The 24,383-nt window shown below is 28.8% G+C and overlaps 2 protein-coding genes across 2 annotated transcripts; one reads left to right on the forward strand and one right to left on the reverse strand.

Moving 5' to 3' along the window:
• The first annotated feature begins 1,304 nt into the window (after window positions 1-1,304).
• On the forward strand, window positions 1,305-9,768 carry LOC135930874 (uncharacterized). Its single transcript, XM_065467671.1, has 6 exons — window positions 1,305-1,495; window positions 4,372-4,630; window positions 4,674-6,089; window positions 6,238-8,982; window positions 9,567-9,686; window positions 9,730-9,768. Exons 1-6 carry the CDS (start codon window positions 1,305-1,307, stop codon window positions 9,766-9,768), a joined length of 4,770 nt encoding a protein of 1,589 aa, XP_065323743.1.
• A 2,529-nt stretch (window positions 9,769-12,297) lies between these two features.
• Window positions 12,298-23,990, reverse strand: LOC135930875 (acidic mammalian chitinase-like). Its single transcript, XM_065467672.1, has 14 exons — window positions 23,907-23,990; window positions 23,650-23,817; window positions 23,471-23,581; window positions 22,992-23,329; window positions 22,775-22,890; window positions 14,860-15,006; window positions 14,288-14,381; window positions 14,082-14,223; window positions 13,684-13,781; window positions 13,398-13,503; window positions 13,146-13,313; window positions 12,969-13,079; window positions 12,580-12,875; window positions 12,298-12,418 (listed from the first exon to the last, which is right to left on the reverse strand). The coding sequence occupies exons 1-14, from the start codon at window positions 23,988-23,990 to the stop codon at window positions 12,298-12,300; spliced, it is 2,100 nt and encodes a 699-aa protein (XP_065323744.1).
• Between the last annotated feature and the right edge of the window lie 393 nt (window positions 23,991-24,383).

The following is a 24,383-nucleotide window of genomic DNA, read 5'->3' on the forward strand; positions in this document are numbered from 1 at the left end:
CGAATTTAGATCAATGTTTGAGCTATTTTCGTTACATATATACTCCTTTAATATAATAATATTCTGTAATCATCTATTGTGAACTTTTTAAGTTATTATTATATGAATAAATTAAAATTAAATAAAGGTTCCTCAAATAAATTGAAGAATAAAGTAAAATATAAATATTTGTTGGGGTAATGTAAAAAAATGTTTAAAAACAGTTTTTCTCAAAATTTTATAAAATCATTTTGTAGGTATGCTGATTTGATAATGCAAAAGGATGAATTGATTCTAACTATATTTGTCTTGTGAAAAATCCCTTTAGATATAAATCAAAACAGTAAATGGTAGAAATAGGTGTATTTTTTAAATTATCTTACCTTAAGCAACCAACCCTAAATTTAAGGAGTTATTTTTTAAAAGCACATTTAAAATTCATCTTGAATCACTAAAAATGAAAATATTTTAATTATTGCATGAAATATATTAACATTAAAATAATAAATAATTGTATTATTCATAATTTAGTGATTTCATTTGTAAATTTAAAATTAATTTATTAAGTAGATTAATAAAATTAAAATAATATTGGTACTTATAAATTTAACCCATAATCAGTTTATAGCTTATATAAATGATTTTTATATAATATATGAATTAAGTTAGAGCATTATATTTAGTAAACCATATTATTTTCTTTATTATAATTATTTGGTCTTTTATAATTTTTATAGATTTTAGGATAGATTTTGAATTGTCAATCAAAATTTATAATACGATTTTTATCTAGGCTATATATAAAAAATTATTATCTAAGTAATAAATGATGATGGGTTACAATTATAGATACTCCAAATGTTATTTAATTAATTGACTTAATAAATTAAATTTAAATATGCAATAAAATCAGTGAATTATAAATGATATTGTAATATATTTTTAGAAATCATTTTTTTTATGAAAATATATATTATTTAAAAATTTTTTTTTTGAATACACAAGGTTTTAATGACAAAGTAATAAATATTTAGAACATATTAGATATTATAACTTATTATAAAAAACGGTTTCAATTATCACACAGTTGTATAAAATGAAAAATATATAATTAGTAAACGATTACGAAAAAAGCATAAATTTATATTAAAATAACATGTGGAAAATATTTAATTATATTGAAATTTAAAAGTATAAAAAAAAATTAAAAAGGAGAATGCTAAATAAAAAATTCGGGCTACGAATTTTTAAACATTAACAGATAAAAGAACAAAAAGCTACACATCACAAAATGTTCTCTAAAAATATATAAGAATAATACAGTAATGTATATGGGCCATACAACAATGGTCTGTAGCACAACTGGTATCAACAGCTTCACAATAGCCGAGGGAGTTTATCGAGGGTCGGCTATCAGCCCACTTCTCTTCATAACAGTAATAGTTGTATTAGCACAGTCTATACCACAAACAGTCAGGTGGAATATGATTGCAGATGATATTCTCGCCGAATCCAAGTAAGAAATGAAAGAAAGATTAGTGAGTTGGATAATCCTAGAAAAGCACGGACTAAAAGTTAATAGAGTAAAGACGGAGTATATGGTGATAGTAGGAGAAGAAATAGAGAGCATAAATGAATGATATCGGCAATTGAAAGCTGCAAATATTTGATCTCTACTAAACAAACAAACGGCACAATAGAGAAAGAGATAAAGAGTAAAATTAATCAAGGGTGGCTAAAGTGGAGATCTTTATCTAGAGTGCTCTTTGACAAAAGAATCCTATACAAATTGAAGGGAAAAATTGACAGTTCCATAGTACAACCAACTATTCTATATAGTTCGGAAACATGGTCAACAAAAGAATCAGACGCGAGAGTCTACAAGGCCAGAGATGCAAGCCCGGCCCTAAACCCGAAAATTTTTTTTTAAAAACCCGGGCCGGGCCGTATTTTTAAAAAAAATTTATACAACATGAATTATTATATTCGTCAATTAGATATGGTTATAATGATTATATATAGTTATAATTAATATAATGTTTGGTGAAAGTTGCTAGCTAACACTCATAGTATCTATCTATATATATAATAGCCATATTCAAGAAATGAACGTTTTCGTATCTTGGTAATGTTAAATTTTTTTTGTATCAACTTTCATATCTTCATAACGTTAATTTTTTCACTTTCCTATCTCATAATGTTAAAATATTTTTTTTCCATCAACTTTCCTATCATCTTAATGTTAAATAAATCGAGGGCTATTATTATCTCGCTAATGTTAAAACTTTTTTTAAAAATTTTTTTATGGCAAAACAGAGATTCGAACTCGCGACCTATCGTTCGGAAGGCAAACGTTCTTACCATTGAGCCCCCCCCCCTTCAATATTATATTTTGATATATTTGTGTATATATATGAAGCTTTATATACTTTGCGCATGCGCCTAATTTTGACGTAATTTTTGAATTTCTCACCAATATATTTTTACCGTTTTTCAATTAATTATACCGCCAACAATATTGGAATCTCTTGAAATGACATTAGCTACCCATTTTTATCATGCTTCCTTCATTCTTGATTAAAATTTTAAAAGTAATTATTAAAATTTTGATCTTATAACTATTCTTTAAATTATATTTAGCTATTTGACAAACAAAAATAAATCTCACAATACACCCTGACATTAGCTACCCATTTTTATCATGCTTCCTTCATTCTTGATTAAAATTTCATAAAAGTAATTATTAAAATTTAGATCTTATAACTATTCTTTAAATTATATTTAGCTATTTGACAAACAAAAATAAATCTCACAATACACCCCAAACAATATTGGAATCTCTTAAAATGACATTAGCTACCCATTTTTATCATGCTTCCTTCATTCTTGATTAAAATTTCATAAAAGTAATTATTAAAATTTAGATCTTATGATCAGGCCGAGCCCAGGCCTGCAATAAAATTTGTTTTAGTTCAATGTCTGACTCATAGTTAATAATAAAAAAATTCCCAAGCCCAGCCCCATAATTCATTTAAAAATACAATCAGAATATGAAAGTCGCATAGGCCTTGGTTTTTTGATAAGGCCTGGCCATGTCTGCGAAAAAAAATTTCCTGGCCAATGTTATCTCTATTTTAAATTTTACTTAATATGATATCTATCACAATTTTAAATTTTATTCTAAAATCTAAATATAAAATTTAATTTAAGACATTGTTATTAAATTACAATAGAAATAAATGGAATATAAAATTAAATTTAAGAAATTGTTATTAAATTACAATAAAAAATAAATGAAAATTATATAAAAGTTGCATTGGACTTGGTTTTTTGATCAGGCCTGGCTATGTCTGCAAAAAAAAATATCAGGCCAATGTCTATATCCCATATTTAAAATTAAAAAATTTTCAAGAATCTCTATTTTAAATTTTACCCAGATATTTCTAATACCCATAATGCTCGCGGGTTACATTGCAACAATTTTACCTCTTTTTCTCTTAAATTTTAATATTTTTATAAAATATATTAATAAAGCATATTTCGTATCATATACACCTAACTAATTAGTAATTACCCACAATAGAAATAAATGGAAAATAAAATTAAATTTAAGACATTGTTATTAAATCAAAATAAAAAAAATGAAAATTTTATGAAAGTTGCATGGGACTTGGTTTTTTGATCAGGCCTGGCTATGTTTGTAAAAAAAAATTTTCAGACCAATATCTATATCCCATATTTAAAATTAAATTTTCAAGGATCTCTATTTTAAATTTTAGCCAATATGATTTCTATCACAATTTAAATTTTGATATTTCTAATACCCTTAATGTTCACGTGTTACATTGTAACAATTTTACCTCTTTTTCTCCTAAATTTTAATATTTTTATAAAATATATTAATAAAGCATATTTAGTATCATATACACCTAACTTAATAATTACCCATCAACCCGTCATTCTAATTTAATTAAGTTAATTTTATAAAAAAAAGTTTCATATATATACAAATATATCAAAATATAATATTGAAGGGGGGGGGGGGGGGGGGGGGGCTTAATCTTCCGAACGATAGGTTGCGAGTTCGAATCCCAGTGTTGCCATAAAAAAATTTTTACATTAAAGAGATAATAATAGCTCTCAATTTATTTAACATTAAGATGATTGATAGGAAAGGTGATAGAAAAAAGATATTTTAACATTAGGAGAAAGGAAAGTGATAAAATTAACGTTAAGATGATAGGAAAGTTGATAGAAAAAAAATTAACATTACCAAGATACGAAAACGTTCATTTCTAGATTTAGGAATTTTTTTGTGTTACCAGTTATTTGAAAATAATATTTAATTTTTATTCTTTGTAACGTTAATAAATAGAATACTATGGAAAATAGACAATCTCCCAAACAATTAAAGGAAAGTATCCGCAAATTACGGAATCACATAAAATCCAAATATAATAATCCTAAATTAGTTTCATTAACTACAACTCATAATCCTAATTCAAATTTATATCTCCCAATTGATTTATCAATTAAAACTGCTATGATTAGCGCATGCATAAGCCGTTTTCATCAAAAAATTAAACAAATCTTCCCTACCACTTACACTTCTATTTTGGGAAATAGAAAAAGATTAAACATAACAAAAGAAGTTTTATTTTCCAATAATTTAGATAAAATATTTTTATTTTAAGGAAAGTGGTCGTAAAGTGCGAAGTCATATAAAATCCAAGAAACCCAAACCTATAGTAGCTTTAGTACCTACACCTCAAAGTATTAATTTAAATAAACCTTTTCCTATTGATATATCAACTAAAACTGCTAGGATGCGGGCATGTGCTGCCCGTTTTCGTCTAAAGCTTAAACAGATTTTCCCCACCACCTATACATCTATTCTTAAAAATAGAAGTAATTTAACACATTTTAATACTAATGATATTCACTTAATAACTGAACATACTTGCGGGCCTATGAATATCATATGTCAATTTTGTTTTTCCATGAATTTCATAGCTGAGAGACCGACCGACGGTAAATTCACACAGTGCTGTCATAAAGGGAAGGTTATCCTTACCCAAATACCATATCCTCCTTATTTAAAAAATCTTATATCAAACCCTCAAGATAAGTTACATAATAATTTTATGAAGAACATACGTTCTTATAATTCAGCAGTAGCTTTTGCATCGATGGGCGCAAAAATTTCGGAGCTTACAGGTAGTGGCCCTTATTGTTTCAAAGTGCACGGCCAAATATATCACCGCACATCTAATTTATACCCACCTTCTAATGCTTTGCCTACTTATGCCCAGTTATACGTGTTAGATACGACACAGGCTATAGATAAGCGTATACACCATCCAGCAAATAGTAAATGTAATAAAGATATTATGAAGCAATTAGATCAGTTAATACGACAAATTAACCCCTATGCTCTTAGTTTTAAGACATTAGGTGAAGTCCATCAATCTGCATTAGAATTAGCAACTACTTCTAATACAAAACTCCCAACCATTAATATGATCTTTAAAGGAGATCGTTCTAGCGATCGACGCCGTTATAATTTACCATCTATGGATGACGTAGCTATGATTTTCAATAATGAAGATGGAGAGCCTCCTTTCAAAAGAGATATTAAAGTCTATCCTAAATCTAATGACAACGATCTCATTATTCTTAATGTATTGAGCCCAAATTTAGACCCCATGGTTTATCCTTTACTATTCCCTCATGGTGAACCTGGTTGGTCTCCTAATATGATCGCTGATGGGTTCGAAAATAGGGCTAGATCTAAAATATCTATGTTACAATTTAAAATTGCACGTTTAGCCGTGCGCCATAATATTTTTAATCCTCTTCTTAATGAAGGACGTATAACGCAACAATATATAGTAGACTCATATTTACAAGTAGAGGCCAATAACATTAACTATATAAAATATAATCAGAATAAGCTTCGTGTAGAAGAATATTCAGGTTTAATGGATTTTTTAGTAACTTCATGTTCCACTTCAATAGAATCTCCAATAGGCCGCCCTATTATTCTACCTTCCTCATTTCAAGGGTCTCCCAGGAATATGCAAGAACGGTATCATGATGCTATGACTATTGTTTTAAAATATGGTAGACCTGATTTATTCATAACTTTTACTTGCAACCCTACTTGGTCAGGAAATAAGTGAAAATACTGATAGACCAGATATAGTATGTCGAGTTTTTAAAATAAAATTAAATGCATTTATATCGGATATCCTTAAGAATAAAATATTTGGGACATCTTTAGCTTATGTGTATACAATTGAATTTCAAAAAAGAGGCCTACCACATGCCCATTTGTTAATTATATTGAGTAAAGAGAATAAAATTGAAACATCGGAGGCAATAGATAACTATGTTTCAGCTGAAATACCTGATAGGCTAACAAATCCAAAATTATTTGCTATTGTAACACGCTGCATGATACATGGCCCCTGTGGCATAATAAATCCCCAATCTCCGTGCATGGATAAAGGCATGTGTACCAAAAATTTCCCCAAGGATTTTCAAAATGCCACCAAATCTAATATTAATGGCTACCCCTCATATAAAAGAAGGAATTTGGCTCCAATTTTAATATCTAAGAAATGGGTAGATAATAAATTTGTTATCCCGTACAATTCTTATTTACTACTAAAATATAATGCGCACATAAATGTAGAAATTTGTACTTCAATTAAATCGGTTAAATATATTTTTAAATACGTATACAAAGGGTATGATTGTGCTAATGTAGTTTTAAATGTCGATTCTCCCCCTACTAAATATGACGAAATTAATAATCACATAAATGCACGCTATGTAAGCTCATGTGAAGCTATGTGGCGCTTATTAGAAAACCCCATGCATGATCGTTCTCATGCAATTATCCGTTTAGCAGTACATATGCCATTTAAACAGTTAATTTATTTCCAACAAGGACATGAAAAGTCGGCCATGGAAAGAGCTATTTATAAAAATACAACCCTTACTGCTTGGTTTATTTTAAATCAACTTTCTCCTTGCGCTAGACAATACCTTTATGGTGATATACCCTACCATTATATTTTTATAAATAATGCCTGGCAAGAACGTAAACGTGGCCATAAATCTATTATAACACGTATGTATTCTACAGATATCAAATGTGGGGAACGCTTTTATCTTCGTCTACTTCTTCTCCACGTGCCTGGAGCTACGAGCTTTGAGTTTTTGCGAACTGTAGACGGTATATTATTAAACACGTTTAAAGATGCCGCTATTAATAGATCATTATTATGCGATGATAACGAATGGGAAAAATGTCTAGATGAGGCCTCTCTATTTCAAATGCCATCTCAATTACGCCACACTTTTGCTTTTATATGCGTTTTTGGCCATCCTCAAAATCCTACATCTTTATGGTTGCGTATAAAACCTTTATTAATAGAAGATTTTTTGCAATATAATAATGAAATCATAGCAACCAATTTGGCTTTACATGATATTTTAACAACTCTCAGTGTTCATGGGTACAATTGTAAAGATTTTAATCTTCCTACTCCTGACCCTATCCCTCAATCTAATTTATATGATGCTATAATAGAGGCAGATACTGCATGTGTAATGGTAGCTAATCTTAATTTATTACAGCGTAACGCTTTTGATAAAGTTATCCAGGCTATTGCCGATCCCTCTTTTACACCTAAATATTTTTACATAGATGGTCCCGGTGGATCAGGCAAAACATATCTGTACAATACTCTCATGCATTATCTTAGAGGACAACATAAAACTGTCATACCATTTGCTACCACAGGTATATCTTCTATCCTTCTTATAGGTGGAAGAACTATCCATAGTGGTTTTAAACTTCCAGTACCAATTTTAGATACATCCGTTTCACGCATGAAAACTAATTCAATAGAGGCTCAGAACCTTAAAAATGCACACTTAATAATTATAGATGAAGTAAGTATGATGACTAAACATGCTTTACGGTGTATAGATTTATTACTTAGAGATATTATGCAAACATCCAACCCCTTCGGTGGTAAGGTTATCTTATTAGGAGGAGATTTCAGACAAACACTTCCTGTTATACCTAGAGGTACTAAAACATCTATATTAGAATCGTGTATAAAATGTTCACCTCTATGGCATATTTTTTTGCAACTTAAATTAAAAGATAATATGAGAATTTTAGACGATGATTCTGAGTACAATAATTGGCTCTTACAAATTGGCGAAGGGAAAACACCAACCTTATCCCCCCTTACTTCCGACTATGTTGAAATTCCTCTAACAATGATAGAGGAATCTTTAATATATTCTATATATGGCGATTTCAATTTACTTAATAATGTTGAATACCTAGCGCAACGTATTATTTTAACAACAAAAAATAAAGTATCATTGGCATTAAATAATGATATAATTTCAAAATTACCATCTCCAATTAAACATTACTATAGTTCAGACTCATTAATTTCAGATAACGTTGATGATTCTAATAATTACCCCATAGAATTCTTACATTCACTAACACCTTCGGGCATGCCTCCTCATATATTATCCCTAAAGGTCGGTACTATCGTAATTCTTCTACGAAATTTGAATCCTTTACGCGGATTGTGTAATGGAACTCGCTTAATAATAAAAGGCATGCATATATATTTTTTGGATGCTGAAATAATTACAGGCATAAACAAAGGTTACAGAGTTTTTATACCTCGCATAGATTTAGCGCCAAGCGAATCACAACTACCTTTCGTATTAAAACGTAGACAATTCCCAATTATCCCAGCTTTTGTAATTACTATTAATAAAAGTCAGGGTCAAACATTTGATCATGTAGGTTTATATCTACCAGAACCTGTGTTTTCTCATGGCCAACTTTATGTTGCTTTAAGTAGATGTACTTCCAAAAAAAATAATAAAGTTATGATTGCTCCTACAAAAATGCAAGGAAATTTACTCTCTAATAAAAAGATATTCACACAAAATATAGTATACACCTCAATTATATAATAATCTATTATGGTGCCAATGAAATAAAGATTTATCCACTCCTAAGTAATAATAACAATATAGAGTTATAAATATACTTTAATTATATTTCTCTATTTGAAAAACAACCATATAGCTCATAATACGACCCCAAACTATACCAATTTCATAAAAGTATTTAATAAACAAAAATAATTATCACAATACACCCCAACTATGCCAACAATATTGGAATCTCTTGAAATGACATTAGCTACCCATTTTTATCATGCTTCCTTCATTCTTGATTAAAATTTTAAAAGTAATTATTAAAATTTTGATCTTATAACTATTCTTTAAATTATATTTAGCTATTTGACAAACAAAAATAAATCTCACAATACACCCCAAACTATGCCAACAATAATGGAATCTCTTGAATAGCTACCCATTTTTATCATGCTTCCTTCATTCTTCATTAAAATTTCTCAAAATATTGTATACACCTCAAATAAATAATATCCCATTCACCATCGCTAAACCATCTTCATCACCAACAATAGTAAATTCTATTTTGTAATTACAATTTACACGTTTTATTTCAGGTTATTTACGGCAAACTACGTGCAAGGGAATTACAACATCATCTTCAAAAACGACACCACATTGAACAAAGAAAAGAAAACTTCTTCACCATCGCTAAACCATCTTCATCACCAACAACAGTAAATTCTATTTTATAATTTCAATTTACACGTTTTATTTCAGTTTATTTACGGCAAACTACGAGCCAAGGCAAAACATTAACAAATAAAAGTCAAGCTTACATCCCTCTCAATTTTGAAAATATTTTAAATCTCCTTTTTTGGTAAAATTTTTGATATTATAAATTTTATTATATTATATTTTTATATGGCTACAAATGCATATGTGTTGTAACCCGATAATCATCAAGTCTTGAAGTATAAATATTTATTATATTTTCTTATAATTCATATCTTTGTCTCTTTTTTTCTATTTCTTCTTTCTTTTGTTCATTCTTTTTCTCATATCTTTGCTCCCCTAAAATCCATCTCCTACCTTCACGCGGTGGGGAGTGAACATCAGACTAACAGGAGCTCTGGTAAATAATGATAGTATTTAGGGTGCTAATAAGAGATATTGTTTCATTAAAAATAATATTCCCCGTCATTTTTGACGGGTTATCAACTAGTTACATAATAAAATTATAGTTTTCCTGCCATGGAATAAATACGCAAAAGATTAAATACATTATTTTATAATATATGTTTATTTTTTATTAATAAAATATCATTTTTATTTTTTTTATAAATACATGGTATATTCTCAAAATATTATTTATACAAATTTTTTATAGTATCAATTTGTAATATATTAAATATCTGTTTAGAATAAAAAAAAAATAAAATATGTTAGTGTTGTTAAACGCCTCGTTTTGAGCCGATTTTTAAAAACGTCTAACTCAGTTTTTAAACAGAAAAATATTATGCAAGCCTGAAAATTTTGCTCATAAAATGAGCAAAGGTCTAGATATATAGTATCGAAATTTCGAGACGAGCCGTTTAACAACATTAGCTAATATACGTGCTTATTAAATGATAATACTCGCCGAAAAATATGATAAAATATGAAATAATCAATTTTTTGTATATACCAGGTCAAATATAATTTTAAAAAATTCCCAGCCGGGCCTAAAAAATTTTTTTTAAATATCCGGGCCGGGCCTAAAATTTTAAAACCCGGAAAAACAAATCTGGGCTGGGCCGTACAAATGGTACCTCTGCAAGTCTCTGCTACAAACTATGGAGATGTGAATGCTGAGGATGATTGCTGGAGTAACAAGAAAGGATAAGGTGCGAAGTACAAGAATACTAGAAAGTTTAAAGGTCCCATTAAGACTATGATAATGGTATTCAGACTTAGGTGGCATGGGCACACAATGAAGGAGGCCTATGAACTACATAGGAAATAAGGTTGAGAGTTTGAAAGTGATGGGCAGACTTAAAAGAGGAAGGCCAAAACTTCAAGGGGGCCATAAAGTTAGAGCCAATATAAATAAGTATAAATTAAATAAAAGAGATAGCATGAATAACATAAAGTGGAGAGAGATATTGAAAGAGCTTACCACCAGAAAAGGTGAAAGCTAAAGAGAGATAAAAAAATTGGATCGAATTATTGTGATAGCAATGTTTTGTTTTAGTTTATAAAAATGTGAGACATGTGCTTTTTTTCTTATGGATTTCGAAACCGTTTTGAAAAGATTCAAAGCGGCGTGCCTAAATGAGCAGGATGATGTAGTTACGATGGAAATGAAATGTTTATCTTTTATTTACTCAGCCCTGAGATGAGGGTTATGTATATTATTAGAAAGTTTTTTTTTGCCGTTGGCAGGTTTTTTTTATCTATGTAGAAAGTGGGTTCAAGAAAGCACGGGAGATTAATCTTACTGGGAAATTTAGCAATAAGTGTATTTATTTTGTTGTAGATTAATTTTTTATACTAATTTATAATGAAGCGCATGGTATCAAAAACAGTCTGCGAATTGATTACATTTGTTGCAAGTGTACTGGTTTAATAGAGGTATGTCCAGGCTGAAACTGGTTAAATAACGAAAAGATTCGTTATCTAAGTTGATTATTTAAGATACTGGGAGTGAAATTAATGTACTGAGGAGGGATTTGTATTGATGACCATCGCTTAAGTTAAGGTAAGCTAAGGAACGAGTAAAAATGGTAGATCCCGATCAGATATTAAATGATTAAATAGGGGATTATTGAGTTAAAATATTTAAATAGATCTTTTCTCAAATTTATTTTTATAATCCAAGTAAATTTTCTTAAGAAATGGAAAATCATCCAACAGAATGATTTGGTTCATTGTAAAAGTTATTTTCGAGTTTTAAAGATGTTGTACCAAAACAAGGTTATTATATCATTCATCGCTCTTACCTGGGAGATGACCAATGTGTAAAATATTATAACCCAAAATCTTTTATTAAATTTAAATGTTAAAATATATAATATATTTTAAAAATGATTATTAATCTTTAACCCAATAAATAATTAATAATCTAAGTTTTATTTTATGCCCAATCCCAAATATAATATAGCTATAGATTTGAACATCATTATGATATAATTAATTAACTCAATAAATAAAATGGAAACAAATTTAATACCCCAAATATAAGGTAGATAAGGATTTGAACATTTTTCATCTAATATATTTTTAAATACTAATACCCAATAAAAGCCCAATTTTACCATAGCATATAAAATAAATGTATTTAAAGAATAAGTTAATGTGCGAGGTCTTCTAACATGGAGAACAGTTTACGTTATAAGTCCAATCACAGTACTGACCAGCTTCGTTAAATACTAAACCAGATGGGCAATTCATGAGAGGATAATTCCCTACTCTACAATCCACGTACTTACTGTCATAAAACATAATTTTTTTTTAAACATCAAATATAATTTTAAAATTAATATAATTTTTCACACATTTTTATTTTCGAAGCTATTAATTACTCCTGACGGCAAATTAAAAAAATTAATAATCTTTATAAAACCTTTAAAAAGGTTATTTTTTAAATACTTGCAATCCGGTGGATAACTGGCAAACCCTGTTCTACCATTACAAATCTGATTAGTATTCGAGATGCAACCATTATTACCACCGGTTGTTACTGGAGGGTTAGTATGCTGCGTAGTATGCGCGGTTGTAACAGGAGGATTTGTAACAGGTGGATTTGTAACAGGTGGATTGGTGCTACCACCCCCGCAATAATAATTTAACTTATTTTGTACGAAACTAACAAGGGATTGAGTCTTTTCTTGAGATAACTCCCAAATCATCACCCCTTGATAATTATTTTGGCATGTCCATTGAATCTTATTTTAAGATGGGTTTAATTAAATACGATGGGCAAGGTTATAATTTTGCAAACATATAAATTTTTTTTCCTCCGTCAAATTTATTAAAACCTTAGCCTCCAGACTTCTTTCGTTGTCGTAACTCAGCCAATCTGTACCTATAACTGCGTAAGGAACCTTTGCAGTGTCATCCCAATATTCATTCCAATTTGAGTTACTTATCTTTTTTTTATAATAATAAAAAAAAAATGTGGGAAATTGAAGTAGGCAAATATTTTATCAATTAACATCATTCAAGGCCAAAAATCCATCACCAGATCCAACACCTACAGATGGCGCGCCAACGCTATAATTAGCGGAACTTTGTAATCGCCATGTACGACCATAAAATGCTAACCCAATTACAATTTTGTCACTTCTGAGACCCTTATTTATCCATTCGTCCGCGCATCCCTTCTAAAATATTATTTCAATTTTATTTTTATGGTTTTAAAATGTTAGAGACAATTTAATAAATTACTTTGACAAATTATAGATTACCGTTGTATAAGGTGGTTGTCCAAATAAAGGTGCGTTGTGTCCAGTGTTACTCTCCCACCCAGCTCCATGGAAGTCATATGTCATCAACAATACATAGTCTAGATAACTTTATATTTATTTGCAATATTCATAACATTTCTAAGAAGAAGGAAATAAATTAAAAAGTTTATTTCAGATTAAATATACAGATTTATAATTTATTTTAAGAGTTTGATATAAAATCACGATTCTCAATTTCTACTACCCATATTCTAGTTAGTTAAAAAAAATCATTTGGAATATTCACTTATTCATCGCGACTTCATCGAATCCAACAAAATTTTGAACACCAGCTGGAACGGCTGACATAATTAATAAATTCGATCCTAGAGTTTGTCGCAAAACCTAAATTTTATAGATATTGATTTAGTTTCGAATCATTTTCATATATTAAAAAACATATGGGCTCTTGATATTTGCCAATTTTACCCCGCCCTGATTCATAGCCAATGTTTTCAGTTCTGTTCTAAAATTGTCTTTATTTTATTTTTCACGGGAATTAATAGGGCTCATAGAACAGGGGCTTTATTTAAACTATAAAAACATAGGTCTAGCTATAAATTCCAAAAAAAATAATACGAGAATACATTAGAAGAGGCAAGAGATGTAGAAAAAGATATCCATAATTTTAGCTTAGAAACTTACTTGCAACAGTTTTCCATATTTTGCCTTTTCGCTCGCGTAGGGATATTCCCAATCAATATCGATCCCATGCAACCCATATTGTTGAATTACAGTTTTGCAGCTAGTAGCAAATGTTTGAATCAAAGCATCTGTACTAAGTTGACTGGAATGAAAAGGGATAGTATATAAGTGTTTTATTTTTTTCTGTATAATTTTAAAGTATTTACTCGAACATCCATCGCCAGGTTGCTCCTCCAACACTTGGTAGAATTTTTAAGTTAGGATATTTTATCGTTAAATTCTTTAATTTTTGGAAATCCGCTAATTATAGTGAAGAAAAAGGAAAAAAAAATATTTATACAATTTTTAAATTGATAGTAAATACGGCCTATTACTGATTTAATCAAAAAAATTTTATATATCAGCTGTTTTTACTTTAGAAAAAAAATACAAAGAGTTTACTAACCTAAATAAAAAAATATATTGGGGTCAGAGAGGTCAGAGAGGTCTAACTAATTTAAAAACGATCCAAAGAGGAAAATTATTTACAAAGCGAAGCAAAATCAACTGGAAAATTCTTTCTAATTGGATGTATCCGATGTTATAAAGAGTGTTAAATTAAGCATAATCACTGTAAAGCTATTTTTTTTTATATCCCTTTACATTTTAAAGGTAGATGCACAATCCCTATCTCTTAGAGTTATACAGCTGCGAATATGTTTATCAAATTAATATTAATATGTAAATATAGATTCCTTTACGTTTAAAAAATATCAAATATTTTTTCGTTGGAACATACCTGGGGAATCAACTCTAATTTTTCCATCTGCTCCTATTGGCACGAAGGCATAAAGTAGATGAGTGATCAAATTACCATTTATATTTGATATATCTAAATTCTGTTGGCTCCAGGATGGTATGTACCCGACAATAACTTTAGCCGACACTTAATCGTGATAGTTATTTTTGTTTTATGAATTTAATAATTATATAGGATATTTAACTTTTTTTTTATATCTTTAATTAATATAAATATTTTAAAATAAAAATTTAAATAAACTTAATTATATTTATAAATAATAAATTATGTCCCCAAATAGTCACAAGTCTAATAATCAGGATTTTATCATTGCAATAAAGTTTACAATATGTTAGCAAATTAAATCATTTATTTAAGAGCAATTTTTTAAAAATTTAAAAATTTGCATTTGCAGAATACTTACTCTATGAGTTGTAGAAAATCTTGCCATTGGCTTTTGAACAAATTTTACTTTTATATATTAATAATTTTTAATTGATTAGCCTTAATGATAATAGTGGTATATTCGGGATCAAGAATGAAAAACTACAAGAAATGTTCCTCCAAAAATAGAAAGACAGTTAGGAAGATGATGGACTTTTCCTTAAAAAAATTTATAAATTAACTTTGATATAATATATCTTTGTAACCTTAAGAATAAAAGAAAATTTTTTATAATATTTGTCCAACTTAAAACTTTTACTCGATTTTTAACAGTAAGAGAAACTATTAATTAGTAAAAAAATTTTGATGATATAATATATAATAATGATAATAAATATATTATACCATAGCCCAAGACGCAATATGTAGCAGCCAAAGTAAGATAAAGTGAAATCATTATATATTTTTTTTAAAAGATACTCTATCTTATTTTATCTTTTTTTTTAAAAAGAAAATAATTTTTTTTTTTACCAAAAAATATAAAAATGTAAATATTTTATGTTATATCTTTCTCTCTCTATATTTTATTATACACATATATAGGGCTTTCATGGCCTTCGATAAAATAGGGTATGTTGAATCAACTGTTTCAATTTTCGATCAAAACAAGGTATATAAAAACAGAAAATAGAAGTTTTTTTCAAGTATATATAAAATATAACCATATAACTAACACATAATATCTAAAAAATAAAATAGTGTTGTGCCAATTTTTTCTTCTTCTTTTGTTTCTTTCACCTGATCCAACATTTTTTATTTCTACCCATGATCCATATTATAACAAACCAATATTTAAAGAAGAAAAAAAAACTTTTAAAATATTGTATATATATATATTATTATTATATTAAATAAAGGGAAAGTGTGTGAATCCAATGTGACCATTAGGACGTGCTTAAAAAGTCAATTTTTAATTTAGACATACTCAATAGAAAAAATAAACGTTTGTACTCAAAAAATAGGTGATATATTTTTTGTTTATACCCAAATTCAGATTCAGATATTACTAAAACTTATGATCGAGTTGGAGTCGAATCTTGGACATAAATGTCCTGATTCGGACATAAATATCTGAAACCCCTGAACAAAAAACACTGGACAAAAATATCCTAGAACAAAAAAACGGTGAGACAAAAATACCTTCGGTCAATAGACACTGAAAAAAAAACGCATGTAAAAAAAAATAACCTCGGACAAAAAGATACCGGACAAAAATATCCCAATTTAATTTTTTTTAATGATTATATAGGGGGTTTTTTTTATATTGAATTATTATTCTTCACTTGTTTAAATATTTTAAGTGATAATTTTATAATAATCTTATATAAATCTTAGCATATTAAACAAATTTTGTCCATTTTTTTATATAATGATTCTGCCCCTTATGGTGATCAATTTAACCTTAACACTAACTTCGGGAAATAGTGTTTTCCTGTTTGATTACCCGTTAAATAGTGAATATTAACCCTACCCCCGTATCTTTCTTTCTACTATAACCCTAATCTTACGGCTAACGCTGCCCGCGAAAATCGGTAAAACCTTTAAATACTTACTGTCTGTATTCAATGTCGGTTAAATATTTTAGTACGAATTTTCCAGTCATCATTAAATATCTATACCTAATTTTTTTTTCCAATTTTGCATAAGGTGCTCATATATCTCTCTTCTCTATCGTCGTTTATTTCTACGTTTGATATCTATTTAAAATTAGATCAAATCATTTAATAAATTGTTTGTTTTTTGCGAATTTACCTATGATCGCTATTATAATATGGAAAAAAATACGGTCATTGATTTTCATATTAATAATAATAATCAAAATATAATCTTGAAATTCAAAAAAAAAAAAATAAACCAAAATTTCAAGGCCCGGGGCTGACCTACAATTTTATAAAAAAAATCAGAGATGTGCTATGCCTTACTTGATATTTTATGTTATAGTTCGGCCCGACCATATCCAATAATTTTTCATGCACATTTTTATAAATTTTTGAGTAAAAATCTTTTAGTTAAGAATGGAATGGAAAGAAACTAATATATTTTTTGCCTTTTCTTATTGAAAAATTATTAAAATTTAGATATTTATCCGAGGATATTTTATGCCGAGTGTCTTTTTAATCAGTGATACTTCTGAAATTTGTGAACTACCATCGCGTCACTCATTTTAGGCTTATTTAAATTGAATATATGGCTTTAAAAATGAAATTATTAAAAATCGATAAATTTATTATTTGTTAACCATATCGAATAAGAATATTATATTTTATAATTCGCACGAATACGAATAGTAAACCAATCAAATACGTGTATTTGTTTTGATGACCTAACTATATAGAGTGCGCGTAATGGCTTTAGACGAATTTTAACAAAATCAGAGCCTTTCTAACGAAGCGGATTATAATGCAATAGCTTCATTTAAATTTTTTGGAGGGTAGTAGGATGAGAGGGTTAACAAAAACTTTTAGTAACCAGATAGAGGATTAAGCATCATTGAATGATGGAGGGGTAAGGGGGGAGCGGTTTCTAGAAGGTAAAAATAATAATGGAACATATTAACCCAGCAAAGTTGCCAGATAAAATTTCTTCAAGAGCATCGTAGAAATTTTTATTATATATATTTTATATGGAAGTCTTAGCCCAACTCTTCCCCTTTTCGGGCCTACAGCTCACTTTTGCTCGGGGTTAGGATAGGTTCCAATGGTGACATATTCTATTTTGGTTCATGTAATAATAACTTATTATAATAATTTGAAATTATACGAACTCGGTTAAGATATTAATAAGAAATTAATTTATTCAATCAACTATCTTGAATTTTGTACCCAACAGTTCTTTAAATTTTTAAACCAACCAAGAAAGAAAACATTATAGCACAAATTATTCGCTGCATAGGAGTTTCTAGTATTTTAATATGGGGAGGTAGTGGTGAACAAAATAATATTTATTAAGTAAGTTTCCCCCTATAAATTTATTAGAGGTTTTATAATATAATTTTAAGAAAAATAATTTGGGTTTTTTTTATATAAAAATACCCTTTTTCCGCAAAAATTATAAATTATAGCGGTTATTTTAAAAGATTAATTGACTTTTGCCTATTTTTATTTCAAATTATTGGTTATAGCACTTTTGGGAAAGAGGGAGGTAGGGGGCTGTGTAAGAGGAATTTTTTTATTAGCTTAATGATATTTAACAGAACAGACAAATTTACGAAATGACAATTTTCTGTATTCCCCTCCCATCTCATTCACTTTCGTTATTCGCCGGAATGTCAGTATTTTTTAAATATTCAAAAAAATATTGCAAAAATCTTAAATGACTTTTGATAAGTAACGAAAAAATAATTTAAAAATGTGGCGCCCTCTGCATGCTATAAAACAAATAAAGTTTTAATAAATTCTGCAAAAAATGTATAAAAAAATACTTGCTAAATTTAATTTAAAATTTATGTTATTGGGATTTAATTTTTTAAAATTAATTATTTTCGGTCATTCGTGACTGATAATTTTTCTTAATTCTGCCTCTAACATAAAGGAATGCAATCTATTACTCACTTTTCTCCACTCAGTCTCTTCCAAGCATTAAAATGCGCACTGATGAGGCATTCGAATTAGGTTCTAGAGGCTCCATATTAATTTTAATTTTTTTTAAAAAGCGATATATAACTTTCATAATCGAAATATTAAATATAAAAGTATTTTTAGTTAACAATATGAAATCAGAGACGTATAAATACAATAAATAATACATATATTTAAATAATTTTCATAATCATCATCGTCAGCTGTTTTTATAGGATAAGTGGTTAAAGTAGTATGTATATAGTTCTTTTAATGGTACTCTGTGAGTTGGTGACAAGACATATATAATACCTAGATTGACGATTCATTCATTAAAATGCATTTTTAAGCGTCGTTAAAAGCAAATAAGCTGGACCCGCCATTTTGGTAACACATATAGTATTTATTCTCATGTTAAAAACTACTGATATTGATAACTTGTTTCCTTATTATCTCGATGATCCGGTAATTCTTTAATAAAGTTTGCATCAGATATAGCAATAAATTGGGCTCTCGTTTAAAATTTTAATAATGATTAGTGTAACCAAGATGGCGTCTCCAGCTGATTTGCATTGATGTACACTTTTAATAGAATGAATCGTCAGTCTAGGTATTATATATGTCATTGGTTGATTTATATGTAGTTGCAAAAATTTTAACTTCATATTAAACATTATTTTTAAAATGATATTAAAAAACATCTTTAACAGAAATGCATTGTCGAGTGGAAAACCGTCCTAATGAGTTGCCCATCTGACTTACAATTTGACGAAGCTCCTCAATATCGTGACTGGGTATACCGTTAGCCGTACCCCGTGTTAGAAAGTCACATATTTAACACCTTTTTTTAATTGGAACAATTAGATTTTTATTCAATATACTTCCTTGATTTTGAAAATAATAGACAGTCCTAATATTAAAGGAGTCCTTAAACATATTTTCGCTAATGATACCCTTGCTAATTTTTCCGAAGAGACCTATAGCAATGCTCAAACACCCGATTTATTAATTCCACAACTCGCATTGTACCTCATTTCACATAGGAAAAAGTAAGAAAAACAATCCTATTTTTTAATCGCGTTCTACTCACGTACTTGATGGTATCCAATCAATCTTCCTTCAGGACATCACCACTCCATTGATATGTACATATACTCAATTCTCACAAAATTGCCAACATATTTAATAAAATCTTAAACAGAGACTTCTCCAGTTTCGTTACCTCCTTACTCCTTGGTGCCAAACTCCTAGCCCTTTAAAACCCCCAATGAGGACAACCGACTCGTCACCATTGGTTCAAATAATCGCAGATTGGTAGCAAAAGCAATTTCTTCAAGAATCTAACACAAAGCCTGTCACATACTCAGCCCTGATCAATTATGTGTAGGCGTACCCAGTGGGTATGAAACGGCAGTACATTTTACAAGAATTTTCCTTGAAAATAATCTAAAAAATAAAGCTCTCGTTCGAAATCGATTTTTCTAATGTTACGCATAACCTGTAGAGATAAAAGATGTAAAAAAGAGGAGGGATGAGAAACGGGAAACAAATTCTGGGATTTTAACATAAGAGAATGTACGACTTATTTTTGGATTTATATTTAGTAGTGCTGTTAAACGGCTCGTTTTGAGCCGATTTTTAAAAACGGCTAACACAGTATTTTATACAGAAAAATATTACGCAAGCCTGAAAATTTTGTTCATAGAAGGAGCAAAGGTCTAGACATATAGTATCGAAATTTCGAGATTGAGTCAATATTTTTCTGGCGAAAATATTGAGTTAGCCGTTTTTAAAAATCGGCTAAAACGAGCCTTTTAACAACATTAATATTTAGTAGCGATAGTCTTAAATATTGTGCCGATTTGCAACTCATGCTTGAACGGTAGATCTTTGAGAAGATTGACTTAGATCTCTTAGAAAATATAATCGTCGATGTATTAAATAATTTTTAAATAATAAGAAAGCCTGATAAGCTATTAATTCATTTAAAATTTAATCTCTTAGTAGAATTAGTTTGGTCTAAAAAGACCCTTATTGTAGTGCCACCACCAATAGAAGAACTAAGATTAGTAAATTCCTTAATGAAAAAATATTTGAAAGAGACATTTTTGATAATAGAATTGTTAAGAAAAGAATTATGGATTTGACTTGTTAAGCGATAAATCTGTAATGTGTTTAAAATTATTAATAATGTCTGGAATGTTAATTATTGCAAGACCAACAATGTTGCTATCGTGTATTTAATAAAAGGTTTAAAATTTGAATAAAATCTATTAGTGTAAATATAAGCTTCTCCTTGTTGCATACTTTCACAAGAAATTAAAATTTTTATTATAGAATTTTAATAAATGGGCTCGGAATACAAAATAAAATTTCCTATTATGAATAGTTACTGCAAAATATTGTTATAAAATGATTTTTCTTTTGATAGAGAATTCTTAAGATTAATTTTTAAAGAATAAAGTTGAATTTGCATAAGCTAGAAACATTCGTGTGGTATACGCTGCAGTGTGCCCTCCTTTAGTTCCAAATCACATTTAATTAGATTGAAGTGATGACATTAGGGATGTATTGGGGGGGGGGGGGTTAAAAAGTCCACCCCCCCCTCCCACTAATCTACTTGTTATTTTTAGCCCCTTTCCCAAATTTTAAGAAGGGGTTGAGACTTCTTACCAAAAATCTTTTAATATTTTTTTCAAAAGTGTTATCCTTTTTACTTTATAATTGGTATAAAAGTCAAAAGGCTTATATAGTCCCAAATAGAATTTTTTTAGAGTAAACTCGACAGATTTAATAATTATTTTACAGTTAATGTTACTTTAGTTAATTGCATTAAAGGTGGGTTCAGAGAAGATCCAATCGCTATTAAGTGTAAGTTAAAATATTGTATTTTAGAAGATTATAGCTATGAGTTGGAGTTTGTATTATATCTATATTACATCATTCAAGACCAAAGACACAAGATCTAGTCCCTAAAAACAATGCACTCATAACATATTTAGATTTTTAATCGCCTATTAGGATCTTAAGTTGATAACAGTTATGAATTCATCGCTATTTATCCTATTTTTTCTATTATTTCATGCAAAAGCCAAATAACATTTATTTAGTTAAATAATTTACTAAGGATTCGTATTCATAACACTATTAATGTTATTATTTTTATCGCGAAAAAAGCCAATAGTGAATAATTGGACACGTTATTAATTACTTTTAAATTTTATTTGTACCAGTTATATCGTCGTGCAATAAGATAAATAAATAATGGAATAATTTCCTATTAGTGAAATAATAGAATTAAATAATAGAATCAATTGCATAAACCGCATAATAAAATATAAAGTGGTAAAATTAATATAAATAATTGCTATATCCCAAAATCATATTATGAAAAGGTATAATAAATAAAATGTTAATGTCATAATTATACAATCGCGAATTTATTACACAAAACTAATGGTTAAATCACCCACCCACCAACTTCAATAAGGCTTATCCAAGTTTTTATTCTAAAACTTAAAATCTCAACTTGAAGATTGAGACTCATAGTTTAGGATTAAAACTTGGCTGATTTAACAACACTGACTCAGACATGAGCTTGATAGTGGTCCATCTCTACAGACCTGACTTCTACACATACTATGATTCTTTACACTTATTATTATAATTTACATCTATGGTTAAAATTTAAAATTATAAGGTACAATACAATTTTTTAATTAAAAAAAAACATTTTAAGATTTGTAAATCTAATCAAATAATAAAAGTTGAAATTGAATTTTTATACCCAATCCCATAATACAATATAATATATATACTAGTACCTAAAAAATAATAATAATAAATATAAACTAAATTTTGCAATAGCATTTTTAAAACTATGTAAAGAATAAATTCTATGCGTGAGGTCTAACACGGCACACAATTAACATTATTTTCCCAATCACAATATTGACCAGCTTCATTTAGTTGTAAATTTGATGGGCAACTGAATATGGGATGGCCTACCAATCTGCAATCCACGTACTTACTGTCATAAAATATTTTTTTGTATGAAGGGTTAAAAAATAAAATTTTCCTATTAAAAACTATTTTTTAAAGAAACATAAAATTTTTGTTGTTCTTTGATACTTGCAATCTGGTGGATATTTGGCAAGCCCTGATTTGCCCAAACAAATCATATTAGTATCCACGTTGCAACCATTAGAACTTCCGGTTGTCACAGGAAGATTTGTGTGTTGTGTAGCACCTGAGGTTGTAATTGGAGAATTTGATAAAGGTAGAAGTATGCTATCTTCCCCGCAAAAAGATTCCGATTTGTCTAGGACAAACTGACTCGAAGATTTGTTATCTTCACCGCAATAAGATTCTAGTTTATCTTGGACGAACTGACTTCGAGATTGGGTTTTTTCTTGGGATAATTCCCAAATCATCACACCTTGATAATTCTTTTGGCATGCCCATTGAATCTTATTTTAGATGAGAACATGAAGGATAGGATATATAGACATTTCTACAAGATTTAGTGATCATTAAATTTATCAATAATTTTGTTATGATATAGACATATCCATATAGCATTTTCGATATTCATTCAAATTAATTAAAACCTTAGCCTCCAAGCTCCTTTCGTTGTCGAAGCTCAGCCACTCTGTTCCTTTAACAGCGTAAGGAACTTTCGCTGTATCATCCCAATATTGGGTCCAAGCTGAAATATTTATCTTTTATAAAATGAAAGAAAAAGATAATAAATCGATTTTTCCCGAGAGATAAACATTTATCTCTTTACATCATTCAAAGCCAAAAATCCATCACCAGATCCTGCACCGACAGATGGTGCGCCAACGCCATGATTACTCGAACTTCGTAATTGCCATGTACGACCGTAAAATGGCAAACCAATTACAATTTTTTCGCTTTTGAGACCCTTTTTTATCCATTCGTCCACGCAACCTTTCTTAATAAATTGTTACATTTTTTCTTTGTGGTGTTAAAAAGTTACAAACAATTTAATAAATTTTTTATTTTGATATCGAAATAAATTACCGTTGTGTAGGGTCCTGTACCAAATAAAGGCGCGTTATGACCGGTGCTGCTTTCCCATCCAGCTCCATGAAAGTCATACGTCATCAACAATACATAATCTAGATAACTTTTATACATCACTACTAGTTACTTATTTATAATATGCATATAATGAGTGAAAAGGTTAAGAATTATGGCCAGGGAATTATTTTAGACCTTAAATATTTAAAATGGATGTTTTTTTTTAGATTGTATGGTTTAAAATTATGATTTTTTTTTAATCTTCTATCAACTACATCTAGACAGAGATATAAAGTAAAAAATTATTTAAATTTATTTGTTTGTTTTACTTATTCATCGCGACTTCATCGAACCCAACAAAGTTTTGAACACCAGCAGGAACGGCTGACATAATTATTAGATTTGCTCCTAATGTTTGTCGCAAAATCTAATTTTTTTTAGTACATATTCCAATAATTTGTTTTAGAATAAATGAGC

This window comes from Gordionus sp. m RMFG-2023, chromosome 1 (genome assembly GCF_954871325.1).
Source record: "Gordionus sp. m RMFG-2023 chromosome 1, tfGorSpeb1-WG-v2, whole genome shotgun sequence".
NCBI lineage: Eukaryota > Metazoa > Nematomorpha > Gordioida > Chordodea > Parachordodidae > Gordionus > Gordionus sp. m RMFG-2023.

Bases quoted from the DNA above. Each gene is read 5' to 3' on its own strand.
- LOC135930874 (XM_065467671.1), top strand. From the start codon at position 1,305: ATGTATATGGGCCATACAACAATGGTCTGTAGCACAACTGGTATCAAC. The intron at 4,631-4,673 runs GTTTTATTTTCC...TTTTATTTTAAG, and splicing joins GATTAAACATAACAAAAGAA to GAAAGTGGTCGTAAAGTGCG. The intron at 8,983-9,566 runs GTATACACCTCA...GTTTTATTTCAG, and splicing joins AGATATTCACACAAAATATA to GTTATTTACGGCAAACTACG.
- LOC135930875 (XM_065467672.1), bottom strand. From the start codon at position 23,990: ATGACGTATGACTTTCATGGAGCTGGATGGGAAAGCAGCACCGGTCAT. The intron at 22,891-22,991 runs GTATCAAAGAAC...ATTTTATGACAG, and splicing joins AAATATCCACCAGATTGCAA to TAAGTACGTGGATTGCAGAT. The intron at 14,382-14,859 runs GTATGTTCCAAC...CACTATAATTAG, and splicing joins AATTAGAGTTGATTCCCCAG to CGGATTTCCAAAAATTAAAG.